Genomic DNA, 26,965 nt, shown 5'->3' with positions numbered 1-26,965 from the left:
TCTTTTGTAAAAAGACAATTACTGTGGAAAATATTTGTGTTTTATATTTACTTACTTATTTTATCTACCGTTGTTGAAATTTGTAGAATTCCTCTTCCAAATAGTATGCAAATAAATTTAATGTTGATCACCGCTTATCCTCATTAGGATCACGGGGGTGCTGGAGGCCATCCCAGCTATTTTCGGGCAGTGGGCAGGAGACAACCTGTAGTGGTTGCCAGCCAGTCGCAGGGCACACAGGGACAGACAACTCACGCGCTCATTCACACCTAGGGACAATTTGAACCGGTAAATCAACCTGATATGCATGTTTTTGGAATGTGGGAGGAAACCGGAGTGCCCGGAGAAAACCCACACAGGCATGGGGAGATCATGCAAACTCCACACAGGGAGGCTGTGATAACTGGACCTGGAACCCTGAACCTCTGCACTATGGGGCTGCGCGCTAACCACCCAGCCACTGTGCCGCCCGAGATATATATCAACGGATCAATAATAATTTATTAAATTGTTTAGTGGACCTTACTGATATTTTTCTTTTGCAGCAGAAAATAACAATTACTAAATGTTGTCCCATTCTAAAATGGTTACTGTTTGGATATAATGTGTTACATGAATAAAAACAAGTAAAGAGACGGTGCGTCATATTCAGTGCCTCCTAATGGTACAAAAAAACTTTTTTTTTTTTTTTTTAACTTTTTATTTCTCACACCAATTTTGACAGAGGTTTGATTCCTCCATCATACATCAACACAAAATATATACACTTGACACACTCATAAATAACAGAAGAAACAACAAAGAAGAAAAAAATACTATTAATAGAAAGGAAGAATAAATGTTCATACAATACATCCATACAAAAAGAAATATATATATATATATATATATATACACACATATATATACATATATATATATATATATATATATATATATATATATATATATATATATATATATATATATATATATATATATATATATATATATATATATATATATATATATATAAAATAATAAATCAAAATATACACCCAAAAAAAAAAAAAAAAAAAAAAAAAAAAAAAAACAACAACGCACATAATAAATAGGGGGAGGTGTTTAGACATCAAGTAAAATTTGTGTGATAGGCTTCCATCTTTTCTCAAATTGGTCAAGTTTCAGTTGAAGTTTTGCAGTGATTTTTTCCATAATGTACATTTGCTTTAATTTGTCTCTCCATTGTTTTATGTCAGGAGGTTGTGGTTTCAGCCAGGACACTGTGATCATTTTCTTTGCTACCAGAAGCATTACCCTTAGTATATATTTCTGTTGACCAGATAGTAATTCTTCTGGCAAAATTCCTATTACGTAAGCCTTTGGGTCCAACCGCAACTCCCAGCCCGTGATTAATTTTATTTCTCTCTGGATACTTCTCCAAAAATTTAATATTACAGGGCAATTCCAGAAAATATGCGTAAAGTCACCGACCCCCCCACAGTTACGCCAGCATAGATTTGAGGTATTTTTATATTTTGAAGTGATAGAGGGTGTATAGAAGAATCGCATTTTTACTTTCCATTCAAACTCCCTCCATGTCGGGCTGTTGGTTATTTTGTGTCCCTCTTTCAATGTTTTTTCCCATTCGTTGTCTTTTATCGCTACATTAGTTTCTTGTTCCCATTTTTCCTTAACTGCCATGTCCTCATTACTGAGATCCATTCTCAGGGCTTTATATAGTTTTGATATAACCCCCTTTATTGATTGTCCTTTTGTATACGATATTAATAATTCCTCTACCTTAGTTGGCTCCTTACATATTTTCCCCCATTCCTCGTGTTTCTGGAGGTAATGCCTTAGTTGCAAATATTTGTAAAAATCATTTCTGGGTAGGTCAAACTCTTGTTGGAGTTGTTCGAATGATTTCATTGCCTGTGCTTCCAATACTTGGGTAATCAACATCAGTCCTTTTTGGGCCCATTTTTGAAACCCTACCTCCATACCCCCAGGTTTAAAGTCTGGATTTTTCGCTATTTTGGTAGCCCTATTCACAGATCTTGATATTTTTAATTTTTTTTGTATTGTTGACCAAGTTTTAATAGTTCCCTTAATCCATTCATTCTGGATTTTTAATTTCTTCCACCTCGTGACTGATATGTATGGTAACAATTCCACCAGCATATTTGGACAAGATCGTTGCTCCATGTCCACCCATATCGCATCTTTGTCTGTAGTAATCCACAAGATGAGTGCTTTAATTTGAGCTGCCCAATAGTAATATTTAATATTGGGTAGGTCTAGGCCCCCCTTTTCTTTAGGAGCTAACAGGGTTTTGTATTTTATTCTAGGTTTCTTGTTTTGCCAAAGGAATTTTGCTATTAACTTATTTAACATTTTAAATAATAGTCTTGGTAATATGTTCATTCTGATTGTTTCTATCCTGCCGATAAGACTTAAGGGCAAAATTTCCCATTTTTCCAAATCTTTCCTTATTTCTTTTATCAACATTCCATAATTTGCATCAAACAGCTGTGTGGAATGTGGTGTAATGGTCACCCCCAAATATTTAAACCCTTTATTTGTCCATTTAAAATCAAACCTTTCAATCACATCTGTTGGACATTTTCCCGATATCATCATTGCTATTGATTTGCTCTCATTATTTGAATACCCAGCTACTTCTCCATATATTTTAAGGCTCTCCAACAGTGGTGGTATTGATAACGAAGGTTCCTTCAGCATTACCAACAGGTCGTCTGCAAACAATGATATTTTATGTTCTGTTCCTCCTTCATCCAATATCCCCCTTATTTGCTCATTTTGTCTAATTGATTCTGCGAGTGGTTCTATGCTTATTGCAAACAAGAGTGGGCTTAAGCAATCCCCTTGCCGGACTCCTCTTTTGATTTCAAAGAAATCTGAACAGTGACCATTTACACGAAGACGAGATTTCGGATTTTTATAGATAATTTTCACCCATTCAACAAATATTGGAGGGAAGCCAAAAGCTATAAGTGATTGATGTAAGAAGCTCCATTTCACCCTATCGAAAGCTTTTTGTGCATCCAAGCTCAGTAACATCGAGGGTTGGGTCTTAGATTTTGTGCTCGTAATTATGTTTAGTATCCTCCTAATATTGTTTGCACCCTGCCTTCCCGGAATAAACCCTGTTTGATCATTTCTAATTAATTTCGCTATAAATTTCTGCATTCTTTTTGCCAGTATGCTTGTAAGAATTTTTAGATCATTACAAAGTAAACTAACTGGTCTATAGCTTTCACACAATATTGGGTCTTTTCCTTCTTTGTGCAGGACTGTTATGATGGCTTCCGACCATGATTTGGGGGGATCTCCTTTTGTTAGAGCATAGTTAAATACTTTCTGCAGTACTGGTGTTAATTCTTCCTTAAAGCTTTTGTAGAACACCCCCGGGAATCCATCCGTTCCTGGTGATTTATTTATTTTTAAGTTATTTATTGTATCTTGTATTTCCTGTTTTGTAATGGGGCGAATAATTTCTAATGTATCCCCCCCTGTTAGTGTTGGTAAATGTAGTTTTCCTAAAAAGTTTTGTGCCTTGTAGTTATCTAAGTCATTTTCTGAGTCCTTGTATAATTCTTTATAATAATCTGCAAATGCTTCTGCTATACCTTTGGGTTTTACTAAACATTGTTTAGAGATAGGATGTTTTATTTGTGATATAATTCTATCTGTTTGGGCCTTTTTAAGTTGGAAGGCTAGCAGTCGACTGGCTCTATTGCCCATTTCATAGTATCTCTGGTTCACAAAGCGCAGAGCCCCTTCTGCTTTATTTGTCAAAAGTTCATCTAATTTGCTTCTGGTTGTTTTTAATACCTGTAATCTGGATTCATTTGGTGTTTTTTTATGTTCTTCTTCTAGTTCCTTAATCTTATCCTCCAATTCCTTCTGATTCTTTAAGCGTATTCGTTTCAGCCGGGACGATATTTCTATTAATTTCCCCCTTATTACAGCTTTCCCTCCTTCCCATAATATTGTTGGAGAAACCTCATTGTTGTCATTGATTTGGAAATATTCTTTTATACTCCGTTTTATTTCCTGTACTACGTTTTTATCTGAGAGGAGAGATACATTCATCCTCCAATACCTAAAATGGGGTTCATTGTCTAAACTTAATTTCAAAGTAATTGGAGAATGGTCACTTATAGTAATATTCTCTATACCACACTCTACTACTGTATGCATATGTTGTCTTGAAATGTAAAAGTAATCAATTCTCGAGTAGCTGCCATGCGGGTTTGAATAGAAAGTATAGTCTTTAGTTTGGGGATTCTTCTCTCTCCATGGATCTATCAATCCCAATTCTTTAGTTATGTTATTTAACATCCTCGACGTCTTTGTATTTGTTCCGTGTACTGAAGGATACTTGTCCACTTTGCAATTCTGTACAGTGTTAAAGTCACCTCCTATAAGTAACATTCCCTTCGCACAGTTGGTTATTACTTTAGCTAATACTTGAAAAAAAGTCCCCTTTTCCTCAACTGGTGCATAAACGTTCATTATTGATATTTCCCAACCGGCCATTGACCCTATAATCATTATATATCGCCCCAGATTGTCCTTCACTTCTTTTTCGACTTTAAACGCCACCCCTTTTCCAAGTAAAATTGCTACTCCCCTCCTTTTACCATAGGATGCGTAGAACACCTGGTTCACCCATTCTCTTTTTAGCTTCTTATGTTCAATTTCGGTCAAATGTGTCTCTTGTAATAAGGCTATTGAGCTCTGCAATGTCTTGAGTTGATTCAATATCTTTTTTCTCTTGATGGGGTGGTTTAGCCCATGTACATTATATGAAACAATATTTAGATTGCTCATGCTTTGTATTGAGTCTCACTGATTTTTGAAGCATACAGAAACACTACATTAATTACTAACACCTCCATTGACAAAACAAACCAAATTACTAACAAACATATTGACAAGCACACATAATTTCCCACCAAAAAGAAAAAAAACACACCCAAAAAACAAAAACCCATGTCTTCCAAGAGTCCAATTGGAGAGTTGTGGCTACCCTCCTGGAAATATGCACTCAGTGCGTGAACAACTTTTGTACCGTCGTCCATAGTTATAACTAACTAAATATTTTAAAGTAGCTCTATGCCAATATATATACATACATTGTTTTAATTCAAAGATAACAATTTTACTTGGTATTTAACTTACTTCTAACTTATTGAATTTATAATAGAAAGGGCATATATGGTCCTTACTCTTTCTCCCCAAATCCGAATATGGCTTCGTTTTGCTCCATAGGAGCTTGTAAGTCACCTTCTATGATGGGGGTGTTCCCTTGTCTTCCTCTCGATTCCGGTCACTGTGGTCCAAATGTTCTTTGACAACATCTTTTGCAGTGTCTCCGTGTTGTCCTCTTCCACTTCGATCCCCATTTCTTTTAGCAATGTTGCTGCCTCCATCAGTGTAGAGAATGTTCTTATTCCTGAGTCCAAAAACATCTTCAGCTGGGCGGGATATGGTGATTGTGCCTTTACGTTCTTTTCCTTTAACTTTTTGATAACGTCCCTTACTTGTTTCCTCTTTTTTTGGATTTCTGTGGTGTAATCTTGGTTGAAGTAAACGGTCTTGCCTTCGTACGTTGTCTTCTGCTTCCATGCTTCTTTCATGACGGATTCTTTCACTACGTAGTCGGTGAAACGTACGATAATTGCCCGTGGCAGTGCTTTATCTTGAAACGTGTTCCCCAGTGAGCGGTGTGCCCTCTCAATGCGCACATCCATATGCTCGGTTGTCGGAATGTTCGATTTAATAAAGTTTGTTATGAAGCCGATTGTGTCTTTTCTCTCGGCACCCTCGGGAATCCCATGTATCCTAATGTTGTTCCGTCGTGATCTCGACTCCAAGTCCTCACACTTTGTTGCTAGTTTGGTGGTTTGTTGGAGCAAGGAGACTGTTAATTGCTCTAGTTTTGACGTTCGCTCTTCCGTGTTAGCATGTAGCTCCTCCATGCTTTCCACCCTCCGCTCCAGCAACACAGTGCGCTCCAGAAGTTCTTCGATGCTCTTTTCCAGTCTTGTCATCGCAATCTTGCTATCCCTTGCTGCTTCAGTGTGTTCTTGCCGTAATTTACGGATTTCGTGGAGGATGGCCGAGTCACGTCCCTCGTCGACCGATGCCATTCCTTCTGCTCCCTCGATCTTTTTCTCCTTAGCGCCCTTTTCCTCGTCAAGTTTCCCCTTCTTGACCATGTTTTGTTGAATAATTTGTCTTTAATATGAGTCACAATTTATACCTTTTCTGTCTTTCTCCAAGTATTACATTACTCTTTAGTGATTTTTGTCAGAGCTACTTTCCTTGCTGCCGTCTACCTCATTGCGCCACCGGAAGTCCTCACAAAAAAACTTTTATCCAGTAAAAAAAAAAAAAATCACATTGTTATAATACTAGGCAAAAATACTTTAAACTAAAATACCAATCGTAACATAAACATCCTAGGTAGGGAAATTTGAATTTTTTACACTGTGAAATACCAACTTAAGTCAGTGCCATTTTTGTCTGGCATCTTGCTACCACTGGCCCACGCTCATACCATACAACACAGTGCCATCTAGTGGTCAAATATTACACATTAGGGCTTTAAATGAATATCACAATAATTTTATTTTCCTTGTAATTACAATTTGTTTTGAAGATCAACTGGGACCAGTCGGCTAAAGCTCTTCATGACTGGATCAGAGGGCATGACAAAGTTCCCGGTGCCTGGGCGGAAATTGATGGACAGGTATCTCAAAATTCTGATGGCCTACAAATACAGTGATCCCACGCTATACCTCGTTTTACTTCATGGATTTGCATCGTGCTTTGTGTTCTGCATTCTGATTGGTTCAAGAGTCCCAAAGATAGTAGTTATTGGTCATAAATGAGTACATGTTTACAGTATACAGAAATTGTATTTGTTCACCGAATGTTAGGGCCTGTAAAAAGGTTTTGTTCTCTGGTTTGAATGCAGTGCAATTGTATAGTTATTGTAAACAGAGGTTTCTACTTGACAAATTTTGCCTATCATGTGTTCCTTTTGGAACCTAACCCCTGCGATAAACGAGGGATCACTGTAAATGAAACGAGAATATTGACAAGGAATCAAACTGAACATTTTAAGTGTCTAATCGCATTTGGAAACGCATGCTCAATCTCTTTCCTCTTTTGTGTAGAAGGTGACTTTCTACGGCTCCAGGTTAGTAGATGGCGAAAACGACAGAAAGGGAAAGCCCCTGGAGATCCCTGGAATGAGTCGACCTGGCCTGGTCACGAAAGAAGGCCTCTTGCTCTATGGAAATGACTCAAAGGCAGTAAGTTGCCCAACCACAGACCGTGCGGACTACTAATAAGGGATTAGGCTTTAAACGAAAATGACCCTGTGGGCTGATGCTAATTCAAAAGAGTGAAACAACAAATGTGTTGCAAATATAGTGCATGTTTATGTACACACGTGATATATCCCATTTCCTCAATGCTAGTTCCTCTGTATCAGTGTTTTTCATATTCTATAATTGATGAACACTTGTTAAAAAATGAACACACCTCAACTTTGTATACTGCCAAATAATAGTCTCATTCACAGACATTTTAAGTACCTCATTTATCACGGTTAATGAAAACCAAAACCCCCTCACAATATGCAAAAGTTTGCAAAACACCCCCCCATGTGTTCTCCTGGCGCCCACCCGCAACAATAGTACACGGGGACAATGGATCGCAGCTGCATGGGTGCAGTTCATTTTAGGCAGAAATAACTGCAAAAAAAAGTTGCCTGGCCCGAACAAAAATGCTCTGCTAGTCCCCTCTTGCAGCAATATGCGATCGGGATAATGAATCGCGGAATATTTTTTAATCTGCGATGCACTGAGGTTGCAAAGTACAAAGCGGGAAGTAGTCAGGGATTACAGTTGTTTTCTCATTATTATTAATGTTTTTAGGATTTTCAACCCAGTAAAATACTAACATTGTGTTGTTATTGACTATTTTAAATGTGATTTATATTTTATTAAATAATCTTTAATTATACCATAAAGGAATTTTTAAGAATAAATCATGAATTTTTATTGAGAATTATTTTACCTAATTAAAATTTATTTCACAGTGTTTTTGTAACATACTTCATATTGTATTAAAAATAAGAATTTTTTTTTATTTCAATTTTTAAAAACTCTTTAACGAGAAAAAATATCTGTTGGGATAATTTTTTCTTATTTTGTGAAAAAAAAAACATGTAAAAAATGCAATTCAACCAAGATAAAAGTGTTGGAAGAATAGCCAAAACATTCCTTAAAAAAGCAAAAAAATCTGTTAGAAATGAGTCGTATCTTTTTGTTGATACAAGTGTTGATAATCATTAAAATGAGCAAATATGTTTGCCTGGGAGTCTGTTTTGGGGGTGTTGGACGCAGGTGGGCACAGTTGCGCCGCTCCCCCCATGTTGGCACCCTCTGTGGGAAGAAAGATGCCAGATTCCGACAAATTCTAAATGTCATTTAAAAAAAGTACATTTTCAAGTACTTTTAAATAACTGTTTGCAAGGTTTCTAAGTCAACCTTTAAGATATAACTCTTTCCGCTTGTAGCTTTCGGTGAAGAATTTGCAGTTTGAAGACGGGAGGATGATCTCTGCCTCGAAGTATTTCCATTCTGGGAGCAAATCAGCTGTGGAATTAACAGAGGAGGAAAAAACTTTTGCTGGGAAGATCAAGGTAAGAAGTCTTTTTGACTCGACCAATAAATTGCTTGGGAGCTGCATGCTAATCCAATAATGTGTCACGGTTGTTTTCAGTCAGTGTGGCAGAGCATTCTGACTAATGTCAGCCATATTGAAGACTCCACAGATTTCTTTAAATCAGGTGCTGCTTCAATGGATGTAGTCAGGTAAAAAAATATATACATATATATTCCATTTTCGATAGCTTTCTATTATTATATTGTCCAGACTATAATGTGCACCTAAAAACCTTGAGTTGGCCAGACCGTACGCCTTATAACCCTGGCCTTATATACAGCAGAATATGGAGGATAGGAGTGATAATTCATACACTTTGTACAGGGTGTGCATTGCCACAGGCGGTTTTATTCTCCGCTACCGTATTTAAGTAACATCTCAGACCTAAATCGCAATACATTGTATATAATGATTAATTGTCACACAAATAATCATGATTGACAAATATATTGTCATTTCCCTCTCTGTCTAATATGCTACTATACTAATATGGGCTTAATATTGCATATACTGCACACCTTAACACAGAAGAGCATTTTATTGGTCAAGAAATGATGACGAAATCGATGTCAACTTATCTTTCTGTTCCTTTTATGAAAACAACTGCAACAGTACAGGATTTCAGCCAGTTAGGTTAAAACCTTGTGAGGAGCAATGCAGAGGTGAAGCAACAGGTCTTTGACTCAACTTTTCAGTAATAAAGTGCAAAATTGAACAAAGTGCAAAAATGAGGTGCACAGTTCAGAAAAAAATAGTCTAATTTCGACACACACACACTTGAAGTGAAAACTGCAGCAGAGCTCTCTTTGCTTCGCTTCACGTTTTAAGATTTCAACATATATAAAGGAAATGCAGCTAACAGCAGCATGCAAATGTATTTTCTTTGCTACAAGTCCTGAAGAGTTTAAAAAAACTGGTACAAAGTAAAAGGAGGTATAGTAGACGGTAATAGAAAATGTTAAAAACATTCGCGAATAACTTTCATATTCGTGATTAGACAAATATGTCATATTCGGGTCAACCCTAAGGGCGCACACACTATCCACTAAACCATCAGTGGTCCACCTGACATATGAAAAGGCACCGGAGCTGATCTCATTATCACACTTATTTTACTCAAGGTTCCAGAAACACTGATTTGCATTGTGCATTTGTTCAGCATTCTGAATAGGTTAAACCGTATCTCCACATCTTCACCTGTATGTCAATAACGTTGCAAAAGGTAGAAACAGAAAACAAAAAAGTCTTTCAACAAAATACTATACAAACTCTTTACATTCTATGGCTTATGAATGACCTATATGTCATGTTGACAATATCTGTGTATTGTTTGTTAAGGCTACATCCATTGCAACCTGAGGCGTGTTCAGGAGAGTGATCAGACATGTAGTCTCTTGATAATCGCTTGCTGCGCACTGCTGAACGTTTTGTAATCGCTCACTGTGATTGCCTTACTGATCCAAAATGGCCGACGACAGTACAATGGATTTCGTTCTACAGCTTGCTTTGAGCGAGTTGGCTGATATGAGCGACAGTTCGCATATTGACACAGTTAAGGTTATCCTAAACGCAGTGGAAGGGTCATACCTGTCTTGCATTGTTCACAAACATTACCAGGCAATGTAAGACGATATATTACATCGCCAACAGCACTCGTCAGGGTGAGATCCTCCATCTTCTGCACTGTCGACGCCATGTTGGAAATCAAAGTAAGCGGTCTTTCTCCCGTGATTACTCGGGCACGCGAGCGCTCAATAATCACTAGCCGTTCAGAAGCTAGCGATAGCTCGCGATAGCAATCACTCACTCTCCTGAACACGCCTCTGGTCATTATATTATCCATCATCCATTATCTGGACCGTGTATCCACAGTAGGGGTGCTGGAGGCCATCCCAGCTATCTTCGGGCAGAGGGCAGGGAATACCCTGAGCTGGTTGCCAGCAAGTTGCAGGGCACACAGAGACAGACAACTCACAAGCTCATTCACACCTAAGGACAATTAGGACTGGCCAATAAACCTGACATGCATGCTTTTGGAATGTGGGAGGAAACCCACGCAGGCACAAGAACATGCAAACTCTGTTCAGGAAGGCTGGTAGCTGGATTGGATCCTATGACCTCAGAGCTATGCCGCGGACGCGCTTGTCCACTCACTCACCGTGCTGCCTGTCATTATATTATACTTTAATTATTTTAATTTTATTGTTTGTTAATGCAACATCCATTGCAGCCTGGTCATACTGGAAGGGGGATTACCTCATGTGCGGTCCCTTCTCAAGGTTTCTTCATTTTCCTCATGCTGAGGTTCTGAGTTTTTCCTTGCCCTCATGTAGGTTTTAGATCAGGGGATGGTGTAATAATAGTCTGTAGTTTGTTATATTCTGTGGTCTGTGCAGCCCTTTGAGACTCCTTGTGATTAAGGGCATGACTTGACCTGACTTTTACATGTATATACCTTTCAAACAGTAATCTTATGACGCACAGGTGAAGAATTGTGGCGACTGTTTAACCTATCAGAAGGCAAAACAAAATGGACTATGCAAATCAGGGCTTCTGGCATCGTGAGTAAAAAATAGTGTGATAATGAGATAAGCCCTAATGCATTTTTCTGTGTCATCTCTGGCACTAGTGTCCGAGGGGTAAAGAGTCGCCACTCTCATCCCCACAACTTGAGTTCTATTCCCGTAGCAAACAGTATTTTGCAATTTTGATCAGCGACACGTACCGACTGATATAAGAACAGTTATACATGAATAATCACTCTCAGTTTCTTAAGCCTTATATTCTGGTGCGCCTTGTGTATGAAAATTATAAGACCAAAGGTCTTATGATCCGGTGCGCCTTGTAGTGCAGAAAATACAGTATTTCTGTTTCACATTGATATTTGTTTTTTTTTTATATGAAGGCTGGTAGAAGAAGTGAAGCTATGCGCCAGCGCCTGCCAACTCCAAAACGAGGACGTCTACATGTACACAACCTTCCAGGATTTTATTCAGATGTGTGTCAGGAAGCTGCGAGGAGAAGAAGATGAAGACGAACTGATCATTGATTATGTGCGATACGTATATTTTGAACGTTAGTTTTTTTGCAATTGGCTAAAACGCAGGCACTGGAGTCTTTTTTTAAACTTTATTCATTTGAGTTTCTTCAACAGGTGGAAAAAAACATCAACAACATGACTATTAAAATGCCTCATCAGCTATTTATCAATGGGGAATTTGTCGATGCAGAGGCAGGACAAATCTACAAGACGATAAACCCAACGGATGGCACAGTAAAGACAAACAAATCAATTAGTCATGGATTTTCTGTCATCGAACACTTGCCTACATTTTAGATGTAAAAATCGTGCATTTCTATTTTGCAGGTGATCTGCGATTTGGCTCTCGCGCAGATAAGTGACGTGGACAAGGCCGTTGCTGCAGCTAAGGAAGCTTTCGAGGAGGGGGAGTGGGGAAAAATGAACCCGAGAGACAGAGGCAGACTCATGTACAAGTCAGTATCTAAATCACAACATAGACTATTTTCATTTCACCCAAAATAGATCAATCGTACTGAAATCTCTCGCTGTATCGCAGTTTACTTTTCGCGATTTCACTGCTTAGCATATTTTCGTAGTGCATTATGTTCTGCATTGTGATTGGCTAAGCAGTCACCCTGACCCTTTGCTGCCTGTATCTGCCTGTGGGTCAATAGAATTGCGGTTTAAGCTGTACACATAAGTAAAACAACTTGACGAACCTACTCACGTATGCCCCAAAGTGCATTATAAAACGAACACTAGTGGTGTAAAATACTTAATTCATTATGAAAATAATGAGAAAAAACACATGTTTTATCTAATAATCCTGTTATTTTTTTAAAAGAATATTTACGTTTCCTTTAAAGGGACAGTGTGTATTATTTGACCACTAGATGTTGCTGCATTGTGCTCTGCAATCTAAAACAGATGCTGAAAAGCACAAGGGAGAATACAAACTACAGAGACTCAAAGTCATCAAAAAGCACCATTTAATTTTCAATTTTTTGCCCCGCCTTTTTTAGATTTTGGCTCCACGTAGAGGCAAGATGGCAAACTATTATTGTCAGGCCTTTTAGGTGAGGCTCATCTTATGTAAAATAAAAAGAAATTTCTGGATCAATGAGTATTTTTTTAATGCTATGATAGTTCATGTATTTTTTTTAAGAAATGAAGTTTTATTTTTACCACTAGAGTCACTAAATAATACACAATGTCCCTTTTACACCCCAGAGGGAATTCTGTAGGGCACCCTAGTGGTGTAAAATGTATGCGTTTATATAAAATACTTAAGTAAATGAATGAGCAAAAAAGTTAATAATCTCATAAAGAATAGTCTCGTTTCATATGGGCTATTTATTGATGCTCCAGTCGCAATTATTTTTGAAACTCAACAAACGACTTGAAGAGCCAGATTAGACTATTTTTCTGCATTTCAAAAACAGAGTTTGTTCTTCAAAACATCCCTAGCCTGAAGACGTAGTCTCTCCAGCGTGTCCTGGGTTGTCCCGGTTGCCTCCTGCCGGTGGGACATTCCCAAAACACCTCCATAGGGAGGCCTCCAGGAGGCATCCTTATCAGAAGCCCGAGCCAACTCAATTTAAGTCTTATTGCAGCGGTTTGCAGCTGAGTGTGAAGCAGTTCGCAGTGTGAAGCTGAGCCATCTCCAGATGGAAGAGAGTCCAACCCCTCTCGAGAGGACTGGTACCAGAGCCCAAGCTTTGTGTGGAGTTGAGTCTGACTATATCTAGTGGACACGTTTCAACCTCACACACCAACTCTGGCTACTTCCCCGCCAGAGAGTTGATATTCCATGTCCCAAAAGCCAGTTTCTGTGGCCGAGGATCGGTATGCCAAGGACCCCTCCTTTGGCTGCTACACGGCACTCCCTGGACTCGACCCTTTTGGCCCCTCCCACAAGTGGTGAACCCATGTGCAAAGGGTCCCACGTCATCCCTTCGAGCTATTAGGATATAATATTTAAAGCTGAGCCGTGAAATTAAGTAACATCAATATCTCTGTACTATTTGTAATTGCAACATCCATTGCAGCCTGGTCATCCTGAAAGGGGGATTACCATATGTGTGGTCCCTTCTCAAGGTTTCTTCATTTTCCTCATGTTGAGGTTTTTGAGTTTTTCCTTGCCCTCATGTTGGTTTCAGATCAGGGGATGGTGAAATAATAATCTGTGCAATAACCTGTGCAGCCCTTTGAGACTCTTTGTGATTATGGGCTATACAAATAAAAATGACTTGACTTGAAATGTGTCCAAGGCCTTATTCATATGATGTGGCTTACTTCAATTCCAGCTTCAAGGCACAACTTTGCATGCCCGTGACAATTTCATTAGCTTTACTTTCCCTGTGTGTCAACACAGGCTGGCTGATCTGATGGAGGAGCATCAAGAGGAATTGGCTACCATCGAATCCATTGACTCTGGAGCCGTTTACACGCTAGCCTTGAAGACTCACGTCGGCATGTCAATTCAGACCTTTCGCTACTTTGCTGGCTGGTGTGACAAGATTCAGGTGAGAGCTAAGGAGGGGCAGATCTTATCAATACTGAGCGGTACTTGGATCGGAATGATACTACTTTCTTAGGACTGATATTCTCTTCACATTTTAACTATCACTATGATAATGTTGTTGGCGGGTAATACAATTATTTATATACATTATAACTTTCTAATTTGATCCGATTGTGTTAACACTTTATCTTCACTACTGACTTTATTTTTAAAATAATGTGCCACTGATAAATATTTTAGTTGCCTTGTTGACATTCTTGTTTGGAATTTGTATTTTTTTATTTTTTTGTTTTTGTTTTGACTCTTTTGACTTTTGTTCTAAAACAGTTGTTGTAGAAGAAGTACTTTTTAAAATACTTTTTACACTCTTTGCACTTTGTCTTCATTTTAAACATTTAGTGCAAATGGAAGGTATTTTAGTTGTCTTCTTTATTAATACTTGTATTTTCGTTACGTTGCTGCTTTTTGGGGTTTGACTCACTTGACTTTTGTCCTGAAACAGTTGATAAGAACTATTTATGTTGTTTTGTTTTAATGCTGTCAAAGTTTGCATTGTAGTTATTTCATTTTAAAAAAGAACATTTTTAGTTCCTACAAACTTTTTGCTATGTTGATCAGAGTTCTAAACTATCTCAAGGGGTTCAATTATTCAATGACTGGTATTTGATCCAATCAATTAAGGCTATTCTGTATTTATTTAGAATGGACCGATACAAAAATTCCCAGTATCACCTACGCTTCGTAAGAGCAAACTAGAAAAAAGGGCTTTAAACAAATGCATGGATCAATTTACCCCACAGGTTCATTTCAATGTCCTTGTTTTCCCAAATTTTAGGGCAGCACTATCCCAATCAACCAAGCAAGGCCCAATCGCAACCTTACCTTCACCAAAAAGGAACCAATCGGGTAAGAAGAAAAAGTTTACAATATGGAGCCCTGTCAAATTTTCATTACATCCATTGTTATTTCCTTCAAAAACAAGTTGATGGCTAGTCTCACCAAAAACTATTTTAATTAGAATTGTCTCGGTTGTAGTGTCACGAGAGTAGTGAACATTGTTTACAATTTATAGTTTTTATCTTGTGATAAGAACAGCAGTGGGCAAATTATTTGAGTTGCGGAGCGCATTGGATGAAAAATTATGGCAAATGGGTCGGACTAATGGGAAATAACTTATTGATTGATTTGATTTTTTTGTATCTGCTGAAAGGTTTGCCTCGGTCTTATCAAAGGTAATGCCTCGTCTTATACTATCTTGGTCGCTCTTTATGGAGTTTTTGGTCGAGGCTGTTCTGTATTTGTGCGTTGAAGTACTTAAGTGCACCACTCTCCAAGAATGAGAGTAGACGTGGAGTGACTCGAGAAGGACATGAAATAAAACACTTAAAAACATGGATGAATAGGGGAATATTTAAGAGGTGGTCCTTGTAACTTGGCCTTAATTGTAAGCACTTCAGAACAATAGTGCAGCAACCCATGTCCAAAATAAGAGTAAAGAAATGTAATGTACAGTAAATACTGTTTATATTTTTCTATACATACATGCAAGATATATTTTTCTTTTTCCACAGCCTGGTTTGCTTGTTTATGGTGGTGATGACCCAGGGCAGGGATCAGCAACCTATGGCTCTGACCAGGCTGCACCAAAATAATGGCTTTCAGCAGCTTTTCAGAAATGTTTGGAATTGGGGGAAGGAATGATGGATATATTTGTTTATCAGGGGGCCAAATATGAAATAAACATTCTTTGTCACGTTCCAATGAGGTGGACCCACACGCAAACAGACGAGCTGACTGACTAGAGTTTATTTGGGAGAGTGGACAAAAATGAATAACCAAAAACACAATCTAGAAAACTCTCTCGGCTGGCAAAGTTCAGACAGTCCAGAACAGATCAGCAGGTACACTCGAGCAGGAAATCAGGAACATCAAGGACAAACAACTATCTGGCAGCTTTTGCTGTCGGCACAGTCCTTTAATACTAAATTCCTGTTTAGAGTCAGATGCAGGTGATAAGGAACGGGTGTGGGGTCTTCCAATTCATCTACCCATTGATACATTCTGGATAAAGGTGGCGTGCTTGATCCAAACATTTCTTAATTACTTCCATACCTTTATAAATATTTAGAACATATATCAAATATGGTGGAAACATATGTTGTTTATAAAAGTCCTTATTTGTGGCCCCAGGCACATTTTTAGTTTTTTTTTAGGTCCGTTGTGGCTCTTTCAAAATTTTGGGTTGCTGACCCCTGACCCAGGGGAAGACACTAACCCTGAGTCTCTTCGTCCGTTTTTTAATAATTGTGATTCTACTTGACTATTTTTCTCTTTTTTTGTCTGGTGCACTTCCCATTGTCCTCATATAAAAATGCTTTTTCTGTCTTCAGAGTATGTGCCATCGTGATTCCTTGGAATTATCCTCTAATGATGCTGGCTTGGAAGACTGCAGCTTGTCTGGCAGCAGGCAATACAGTTGTCCTGAAACCGGCACAGGTGATGCTCTAAAAAATGGTTGAGCCAAAAAACATTTCACTTACTTGCTGGTTCAAAATCTTAATATTTTATTTGCAGGTGACTCCATTAACAGCGCTCAAGTTTGCTGAGTTGGCAGCAAAAGCAGGATTGCCCAAAGGGGTGATTAATATTCTACCTGGATCAGGTACGCTGCACTCATCACTTGAGTGGCCCTTTAACTTACATTTTCAAAGAAATAATGAAAACAAGAGAAAAAAATAGCTGACTTAAAATATATGAACGTCGTTGCATAGGGTTTTGGTCTTTCTTGTTCTATAAAAGGAAATTCCTGGTACTATAATTTTCATTATTTTAGTAAATCTGTCAACAGAGTAGTTTGCTTATGTAAAGGATTGTGTTTCATATTTCTCAAATTATTTTTCAGGTTGATCCAATTATTATTCTTATAATGGTGGCCAATGTTGCCTCTAATTTTCCACGGGTCTGAGTGAGCGTTCACACAAAGTCGGTGAGCAACGCTTGAAACAACAGTGAGCAACCTTAATCCCAAGTGTGGCAAGATAATTAATTATCAAACATGTCCAAAACTTGACATCAAGTTACATTTTGCTGAGTTTCCGGCAATGCAAAATTATTTTTCTCTTTTGAATGATTTGACTCATGTACAATTGCAAAGCTTGTACGGCCTACAAAGTCGTTTGTTCTTGCAATTCTTTCACAAGATATCCATTTCTTTTTATTTCCTGATATATTTTGTCGCATAGTATTAACTTTTTTGGGGGCTTATTTAGTCGGTTGTAAGATACAAAACTGTACTTAATCACATTTTTAGTGGAAGTACAATGTTGGCAACAAGATTCGCTTGATATAATTGGAAATTATTTGAATGCAACACAATTTTTTTTCTTCTTTTCCGTGTTTTTTTCTACGTTTTTTTAAATTCCTTTAAAAAAATCTCTATTCTCTATTTACTTTTTTCCTACATTTCTTTCTTTTCTTTTTTTCTGCCTTTTTTCTAAACTTTTCCTTCTTTTTTTCTCTTCCTTTTGTTTCTTTTTTTCTCAGCTTTTCACTACTTTTTCATTTTGGTATTTTTTTCTTTTTTGTTCTATTCCCCCCCTTCCTTCAAGTCATTTTGTGCATAATTCTACATAATATTTGGTCGTGTTGGGATTAAAGAAGCAAAAACAACCTGAAGAGCCGGTTCCTTTTAGTGAGCCGAGCCAAAGAAGCCGGTTTTTGACAAACTCTACTAACTTTACTCAACTTCGTTCTAATTTGACTCGACTTCAAAATACCGCATTTAGGACACAACGTCAGGGGAACCCGTGTATTTTTACCTTCATGCACTGTAACTTAAGTCGCTTCTTAATTACCGGTAGTAATTTTGAGCCCTCATTTTTGTGCGCTGGCTAGATTTTCTTGTGCGCTGAGAATGTGCGAGCAGTGCGCAATTGCGCACGTGCGCAGCTTAGAGGGAACACTATTGGTGGCTGGAGGCTTATTTGAGGTCGCTGGCTGGGTCCCACCGGTTTGGCCGCTGGCTCGATCAGGCTCGGCCGGTGACTAAGCAATGTTCTCCGGTTACTTGTTGAGCTGGTACTTGGTCAGAACCTCTTGAGTTGCGTACGGACCAGGATTTGGTCCCGCACTGCTTGTTTGGCTGGAACCTGGCTCTCTGGCTTTGGAGAACTCTTTTGGGCCTTTGTTAGCCAGACCTCTTGCCTCTTAGCTGGCTAAAAAAACAAAATTGCGAGGTGTCAGGCGTCCTGGCTCCCAGCTCCGGGGGCTCCCACTGGTGTAACCGCTTCCTGGGAACCCGAACTGTTTCTTTGTTTCACACATGCAAGATATTATATTTTACACCCAGGTGTTACTAGATAACGTTCTGATGTTTATGTTCTGACATTGTTTTAATATTGTTTTTGACATTGTAAAACGGAATTCTGACCCAACGTGAATGTGCTACACATTTTAATTATCATTCTCATTATCAACTTGGCAAAAATGGGGCAAATATAGTAAATAAGAAAAAAAATCTGTTTATCCGACATTTATCTTCCAAATGGGGGAAGAAATAGTTTTGTTCTGAAAAATATTGGAAAACCCATTTCCCTTCAAAACTAGTCTTGTAGACTGGTTGTTTTGCCATCTTGGCCTGTGATTTTCCCCTGCATGTTTCCAAACTACCGTTTAAAAAACACTTGACACTTGCCTTGTAGGTGCACTGGTGGGTCAGCGACTCTCTGACCATCCCGATGTTCGGAAACTTGGCTTTACTGGCTCCACGGAAATTGGTAAACACATCATGAAAAGGTAAGAGGTGAATTTAGAAACAAATCACCCCTAGCATTTAACAAGCTTTTAATTAGTACCGATTTGTATTTGTCTAAAGCTGTGCAATCAGCAACGTTAAAAAAGTGTCACTGGAGCTCGGAGGGAAATCCCCTCTCATCATTTTTGCTGATTGCGACATGGACAAGGCGTTGCGCATGGTACGTGCATTTCGTTCTTGCAGACGAGCTGTCAGTCAAACTAGTGGTTTATGTGTGTTCAAGGGCATGAGTTCGGTGTTCTTCAATAAAGGAGAGAACTGCATCGCCGCTGGGAGACTATTTGTGGAAGAGAATATACATGACCACTTTGTGACGAGAGTGGTATGTGTCCTTTATTTTTTATCTTCCTACCATGGGGGCACCAGCGCCTCCATTTTACAAATGCTGTTTAAATTACTGTAAATCTGCGACCATTGGGCTAAAGAGAAAATTCAAACAGCTCCATGAGGGAAGAGAAGACGGGCTTTGCGGCAATATAAAATACATCAAATTAAATCAAAGTATTTTGCCAAAAGACCCACAAAGTGGCAGCAACTACCCACAATCGGATCTCACAGGCATCCACGTGTGGCAACGGACCAGTCACTGGCAAGAAATGAAACAGACGGGGCATACATAAGTCATGCACCTTTGTTTGTTATCCATAACCAAAAAACACAATTGAATTATTTGAGCATTACTTAGTTAGTTTTGATTGTCAAGTGTATAATGTGGGTCTTTATTTTCAGTAATTGCTTTACCATACACCACACAGACCCATTAAATGCCTGGTCATAGTGAAAAATAGTTGACAATATATGGACAACTGAGAGAGAAAGACACAAAATCTTTATTGGTATACATTTATAAAAGTTCACATTTTTCCAGTTTATGTTATCTTACAACTTGTTAATGTTCAGTTCCAGTCTCTACTTCATTATAATCCTCAACATATCCAAGTCCGTCATGAGTCTTGTTTTTTATTTTAAACTGTTATTACATTGTCTTAACACATATTTATGGTAGATATTTCCAGATATTGAAAGTCTGAGTTGTTCAGAGGTCATCACTTATTTCATTGCCAAAATAACAAAAAAATTCCAAGCAGCCAGTATGATACTTGGTCAATAAAGGGTTAATATTTATTTTTGGCAATAAGGAGAAAACATTAGACTATCGTATACATCTTATATATAATCTTATACTGTATATTATATATGTACATATATATATATATATATATATATATATATATATATATATATATATATATATATATATATATATATTACGGGTGCCAACTATGGTTAAAGGTGTGGTGCGTTTGAGGTGTCTATAAAAAGTTTAAACTTGAATATTGTCCCTGTGTTAACAATGTCCAACTGAGTTCAAATAGCCTTTATGTTCTTTCCCCACTGTGCCTATTTGCTCTTATTGTACTTATATCATAGATTTTTGTCAGTGTAGCTCAAAAATGGTGCTTCAAACGCCAACCCAAACTCCAAGAAAGATTAAAAAAAGAATCGTTTATTTGGGCGCATCTAAGAAATGCACATACTTGCACGCGCATTAGGAATGAGCTGACTGAGGCTGCAATGATGACACAAGCTAAGAGATGGTGGCGGGGAGTAACAAAGTTCCAAATTCCGTACAACTCCTTTAAGTTGCAATAAAATGATTGATTGAAATATCTTGGTGATGTGACATGGAGTCATAATACATATAGTAACATGTAGAAATAAAATTCTCATTCAAATTCTTGTGGTGCAGGTTGAAGAGATTAAGAAAATGAAAATCGGTGATCCACTGGACCGCTCAACCGACCACGGCCCTCAAAACCACAAAGCCCATTTGGAGAAACTGGTCCTATTTTGTCAGACTGGTGTCAAAGAGGGAGCAACTCTGGTCTGCGGGGGCAAACAGGTAGATAGGCCAGGTAAGGCGATGTCAGACATTTTAAAACTTGGATGTAAAGTTGTTTAAGTTTAAATATTCCTTTTCGGCAGGATTTTTCTTTCAACCTACGGTATTTACCGACGTGCAAGACCACATGTACATCGCTCTAGAAGAGTCATTTGGCCCGGTGATGATCATATCGAAGTTCAAGAGTGGGTGAGTGACATTCACAGGATATTTTACTCCGAGAAATAAACGATGGTTTGATATTCGGACACTTTGTGTTGATTCTGTTTAGTGAAGTCGACGATGTCCTGAAAAGAGCCAACGCTACGGAGTACGGCCTAGCTTCAGGTGTTTTTACACGGGACATTAACAAAGCTCTTTACGTCAGTGAAAAACTCAATGCAGGAACAGTTTTTGTAAACACGTATAACAAGACTGATGTGGCATCTCCATTCGGTGGCTTCAAACAGTCCGGCTTTGGCAAAGACCTGGGTAAGAATTTTTGAAAATTATGTTAATATTTATAAGTTCAAAATAAATGTCAACACTTCCTCTTTACATGTTACACTACCGATTTTCCCCCCTTAAAAACCCCTATTGTTTTTCAAAAAAATATATACTACTTTTTCAAATTTAAACAAAGAAGTAAGACTATTATTTTAGTCTACGGCTGCTTTATTTTGTGCATGAATAATCTGCTCCAACGATCGCATTAGAGTTCCGTATTTGTTAAAGTTTCAGTCAACCTTTAGTATTAAACAAGCACATGCTGTGTTTGTTGAAACAATAGCATCAATCCAGGTGTTCCGATAGAATATTAGATTTGGCTACTTGTCACAGTTGGTGGTCGGGAACTGCAGTACCTGATATGGCCGCCGGAAGGTATTAGAAACCTCACAAAAGCATACCCCACAAAAGCAGATATTTATCATTTTGTTGATATTGGCTGTGTCTGGACATAAAACCTAGCTAAAGACACTTAGCGAGGCCTCAAGTACAACTGTGTACATTATCACGAAAATCAGTTAAGCCATTTCGGAGCTTACAAATCACATACAAACACACACACAAAGTGGGATTTATAAAAGAAATATAAATTAGATTAAATTTATTTAGATGTTAAAAGATTCATGTTGTCTCATCGTCCTATCAGTTTCAGTTAATCTTCAGACTGCCCTGTCTTCCTCCACCAAATTACAACAGCCCTGTCCAAGGTTTATTTTCGGAGAATTCCATTGAGTGAAGCAGATTTTGTTATTGTAAGGTTGACGCTTCAAACGATTTTATAACATTTTTACTCAGTCGCCAACAGGGAGAAGCAAAACCACATAAATACTTTAAATATCATGAATACTCCAGACCCCAGGAAATGACATTATCGGTTCTGAGGTGGGGATTGCAAAGTGAAATTGACAAATAGATGGGGACATAATCAATGGTCATTAATTACTTCCAAACCCCTGGTATCCCAAATAAAAACATTATAATAGTTTAAAATAAGTACTTCTTATGTGTTATACATGTAGATATGATTAAATAACATTATAAACGAATAAAACTTCCACTTGTATGTAAGGATTGCCATGCCCTCAGAAGACTTAGTTGCTTTAACCGCCTCCTTATTCTTAAGAATTGTCTTGATTATTCTTCAGCAAAGGGTAATAATACTATACCTGTCAACCTGTACGTATTTGCCGTACAAAGTACGCTTATTATGCATTTTAAGACGTGTACGGTGTACAAGAAAATCTGTCCAGAAAAACGCAAATTTGTCAATTATGGGTACCGTCCGGTAAACACCGACTATCACGAAACGGCAAATCAATCAAGTCAAACGAGTTCGCCGCGGTAGCCTCTATCTCGGTATCGTTTTTTTTCGTTGCAAACGAAGCGAGCGGTTTGATGTAGTGTAAGGATGTCCGTCTCTTTTCAGAGAACCGGCTTCTCAACTCATTAAGAAGAGCCGTCTCTCAAACGGCTCACTTGCTTTTATGCATTATATTACGAATTATTATGTTGTATAGAGAAGTTAAGAAAAAAAAGAAGTATAAAAGGAAAAAATGAAAAAATACAGGTTTGTGGTTATCCCTTTAATTAGCATATTACCAACAATAATTTAATGCAGAAAATGAATTAATAATTTGAATAGGAAAATGTACTATTCTACTTAATTATATTTGCATGTATTTTTTCCTTCTACGGTGAACGTCCAAGCTACTTCATTTTTGAACTTTTTTATAATAAACCTCATTCATGTCGACCACCTCAGTATCTCACAACAAAATGTTAATTAACAATATATGTGATATAACGAAAGACATGTACATTATAACATGTTAAACTACATAAATAAACAGATTTGAAAAACTTTTTTGTATTTTGTAAGGGAAAATACAACATTTTGTAAGGGCTTGAAGCCGTGGAGGTTGACAGGTATGTAATACTTGTACCTTATTTGTATTTATTGATAATAGCAAGCTTCCCTTCCATGGTTATAATATTTTTGCTTCTCCCTTTTGCATCACTGCAATAGCCGATAAATATAGCACAAAGAAATACAGTACTGTACAGTATCACACTACTACACAAAATCTGAATGAAGCAAGCATAATTCTGAATCGAAAGCGGAAAGGGAAAGACATCTTAAAAGGGTGTTCAACCAATTGTATATCGGCGTCTTCATAATACTGTACAAAAGCCAATAGCATACCAGCATTTAATTTGACCTTGACTAACAGCAGACAGGGGTCTTAGACATAACTCGTGATACGCAAGTACACAGCATAATTCAGTTTCTGGTATGCAAAATAATTTCTTGTTGATGTCACATTACGGGGAAAGTGCCATAAAGAGGGCCAACAAATCATCTCATTCCACATCATAAAGTGAAATTATCGTAATGTGATATCAACGTATACCGGGGTCAACTGCATCAGAAAAATAAAGAAAATGCCAATTTCTGAAATGAATGATGACAAAATAAGTGATGAGAAGCTTCATGAAGCATTTCAAATATTTTTGTACTCCTCTGCAAATAGGGTCTGAAAAAACATCTTATTCCACATCATACAGTGAAAATATCGTAATGTGATATCACCTTATATCGGGGTCTACTGCGTCAGAAAAATAAAGAAAATTTTTGAAGAGGGTGATGAGAATTTTTTTTTAACAGACAGTAGTTTCGTGTAGTAGTGTGATTCAGAATTATGCTTGCTTCATTCAGATTTTGTGTAGTAGTGTGATACTGTACAGTACTGTATTTATTTGTGCTATATTTATTGGCTATGGGTTCCAAGACTTGCAGTGATGCAAAAGGGAGAAGCAAAAATATTATAACCATGGGTGGCAGTAGCTCAGGAGGTAGGTCTCGTCTTGGGATCAAGGGATCCCAGTTCGAATCCCGGCTTGTCCGTGTTACATGTCGAAGTGTCCTTGGGTAAGACACTGAACCCCTAATACCTCCAATAAGCAGGTTAGCGTCTTACATGGCTGCAATACAAGGCCGCCATTGGGAAAAGTGGAGCACATTGTAAAGCGCTTTGGGAAGTCATTGACTTGAAAAGCGCTATATAAATGCAGATCATTTCATTTCATTTCATGTACTTCTATGCAAAGAGGGTCTGAAAAAACATCTTATTTCACATCATAAAGTGAAAATATCGTAAGGTGACGATGATGTCAAATAAAAATTACCGTATTTTCCGCACTATAGGGCGCACCGGGTTATAGGGCGCACCCCCAAAAAATAGTTTTTGGTCCTATATCTTCCATAGATAAGGCTCACCGGATTATAAGGCGCTACAATGGGAACGTCGACAAAACAGTCAGATAGTTCAGTCAAACTTATTACCCCCTTAACATTCCCAAAGCTTGCAAAGAAGCAAATACGTGTCGTAGACACGTGTGGATGCGGTGTCCGTACGATGTCACTTAAATGCGTCATTTCAAATATCATTCGGAAGGTTGAAGTCTTGGGATTCAAGAAATGCCAAACATTTCTATGTTTCTATTTTCTTTTTCGCTCACAACTTTACTGTGCATATGACAATAAACACTTGGAATTGAGTTTAATTCACTCAACTCATCACAGCAACATCAAGAGCGTTCTAAAACAAGATACCGGGAAAATATAAAGCCGCATAACTCACCTAAGTTCTCACGTTCAATAATGATACGCAATCATGGTCTTCTTACAACCGTGAGTGAAGTAAATCCAGGAGAGTAGAATAATTACAAAAACAGACTAATGAAACATGTTTCTTTATGCCGTACTTTAGCAAGCTTGCTACGCCATTGCTAAACTCGGCCGATTGCAGGGTTTGTTTTGGCCCTCTAGCCAATCCGAGGCTCCGAATAACTTCAGCCAATAGCGATCGATTTGATGGATGATTGACACATTGGTTAGCCAATGAAACGCCGGTATATAAATCCCAGCATACACCGCGGACTTGCTACGCCATTGCTAAACTCGGCCGATTGCAGGGTTTGTTTTGGCCATCTAGCCAATCCGAGGCTCCGAATAACTTCAGCCAATAGTGATCGATTCAAATGATGATTGACACATTGGTTAGCCAATGAAACGCCGGTATGTAAATCCCAGCATACACTGCGGACTACTCCACGTTCGGGGTAAAATCGAGTCGGCGGCTGTTGAGTAAGTTGCGAGACCTTGCGAATGTAATATTGAGCCATATATAAGGCGCACTGTGTTATAAGGCGCATGGTCAGCTTTTGAAAAAAATTAAGACTTTTAGGTGCGCCTTATAGTGCGGAAAATACGGTAAAATACCGCCTTTTCTTCCAGGACAAGAAGCACTGAACGAATACCTGAAGACGAAGGCTGTGACCATCGAGTATTGATTCTGAGGCTCGGTGTGTTTGTTTAAAGGGCTGTTTCTTTTTCTTACTGATTCTGATGTCCTGTTTTGTCTGTTCAAAAATTGCACCCACTTGTGTCAATAATATGCCTTGTTTTCGTGAAGTAATTTAAGCCTTTGTGAGACATAAATTGCTTCTATGTCTTCCATGATGTGACAAGGATCTGGACATATATTATTATATTCCTAGTGACCCAATTAATGTGATACAAATACGAATTACTTTTTGGAGTAAGGTTTGTTAATTGACATTGATGATATCCCATTGATAGAAAGGAATAACAGTACACAATCGTCAAAGAAGCACTTTTTAGTTACAAGTAATTGCTGTTACAATGAATATCTGCATCTACTTAACAGTTTTAGGTACTCATGGTTCAAATAAAATCTGCAATTTGAATGTATCCTTTTTTCTGTGAGTTTCACTGTTCACAGGATTCCCGGAGCACTACTTTCTGTGGTGTGTCTTGGGCAAGTACAGGCTGGTGGCGCCTGTGCCTCTCATGGTTGTTTTTTGGGGTAGGGGTATGCCCCCCCTACATTAGATTACTTTAGATAAGTTTCAACTTTAATGTTACTGCACAAGTCACAAATACAAGGCAACAAAATGCAGATTGAAATGCAGTGTCCAACCAGAAGTGCACAGCAGCCTATGCATATTAAATATTTATGTATAAGAGTGCAGGAGTGAACTATCTCTCTCTCTCTCTCTATCCCTCTCTATCCCTCTCTCTCTCTCTCTCTCTCACTCTCTATCTATCTATCTATATATAAAAGAAGGACATGGTCGTGCAATAAATATACATATTATATAAGTAGTATGGAACAGGCATGTGCAGGCTATTGACTATGAAAAAGCTTTAAACTTTATAACTCAACACTGCCTCAAGGCTATAAACTTTATACTTTATAGTATAAAGATTCCCTCCATTATCTGCGATGCTTATCCTCAGTAGGGTCGCAGGGGGTGCTGGAGCCCATCCCACCTGTCTTCGGGCAGTGGGCAGGGGACACCCTGAACTGGTTGCCAACCAGTCGCAGGGCCTACAGAGAGAAACATCCATCCATCTATCATCTACACCGCTTATCCTCAGTA

The 26,965-nt window shown here is 38.2% G+C and overlaps 1 protein-coding gene across 1 annotated transcript in view; it reads left to right on the top strand.

Moving 5' to 3' along the window:
- aldh1l1 (aldehyde dehydrogenase 1 family, member L1) overlaps positions 1-26,273 on the top strand; it is a 37,069-nt gene extending 10,796 nt beyond the window's left edge. Inside the window, exons 6-23 of the mRNA XM_088338537.1 lie at positions 6,674-6,763; positions 7,194-7,331; positions 8,603-8,728; positions 8,809-8,900; positions 11,657-11,804; positions 11,906-12,025; positions 12,119-12,246; positions 14,148-14,298; positions 15,133-15,203; positions 16,688-16,793; positions 16,872-16,959; positions 18,998-19,091; positions 19,171-19,270; positions 19,334-19,432; positions 20,861-21,026; positions 21,097-21,202; positions 21,285-21,484; positions 25,797-26,273. Coding sequence (XP_088194663.1) covers positions 6,674-6,763; positions 7,194-7,331; positions 8,603-8,728; positions 8,809-8,900; positions 11,657-11,804; positions 11,906-12,025; positions 12,119-12,246; positions 14,148-14,298; positions 15,133-15,203; positions 16,688-16,793; positions 16,872-16,959; positions 18,998-19,091; positions 19,171-19,270; positions 19,334-19,432; positions 20,861-21,026; positions 21,097-21,202; positions 21,285-21,484; positions 25,797-25,852 — 2,079 coding nt within the window. The 3' untranslated portion in view covers positions 25,853-26,273. The remainder of the gene's footprint in view (positions 1-6,673; positions 6,764-7,193; positions 7,332-8,602; positions 8,729-8,808; positions 8,901-11,656; positions 11,805-11,905; positions 12,026-12,118; positions 12,247-14,147; positions 14,299-15,132; positions 15,204-16,687; positions 16,794-16,871; positions 16,960-18,997; positions 19,092-19,170; positions 19,271-19,333; positions 19,433-20,860; positions 21,027-21,096; positions 21,203-21,284; positions 21,485-25,796) is intronic.
- The last annotated feature ends 692 nt before the right edge of the window (positions 26,274-26,965 follow it).

Source organism: Urocampus carinirostris, chromosome 6 (genome assembly GCF_059441175.1).
Source record: "Urocampus carinirostris isolate Australia breed hairy pipefish chromosome 6, RoL_Ucar_1.0, whole genome shotgun sequence".
Classification (NCBI taxonomy): Eukaryota; Metazoa; Chordata; class Actinopteri; order Syngnathiformes; family Syngnathidae; genus Urocampus; species Urocampus carinirostris.
This window is presented reverse-complemented; position numbering and strand designations above follow the sequence as displayed.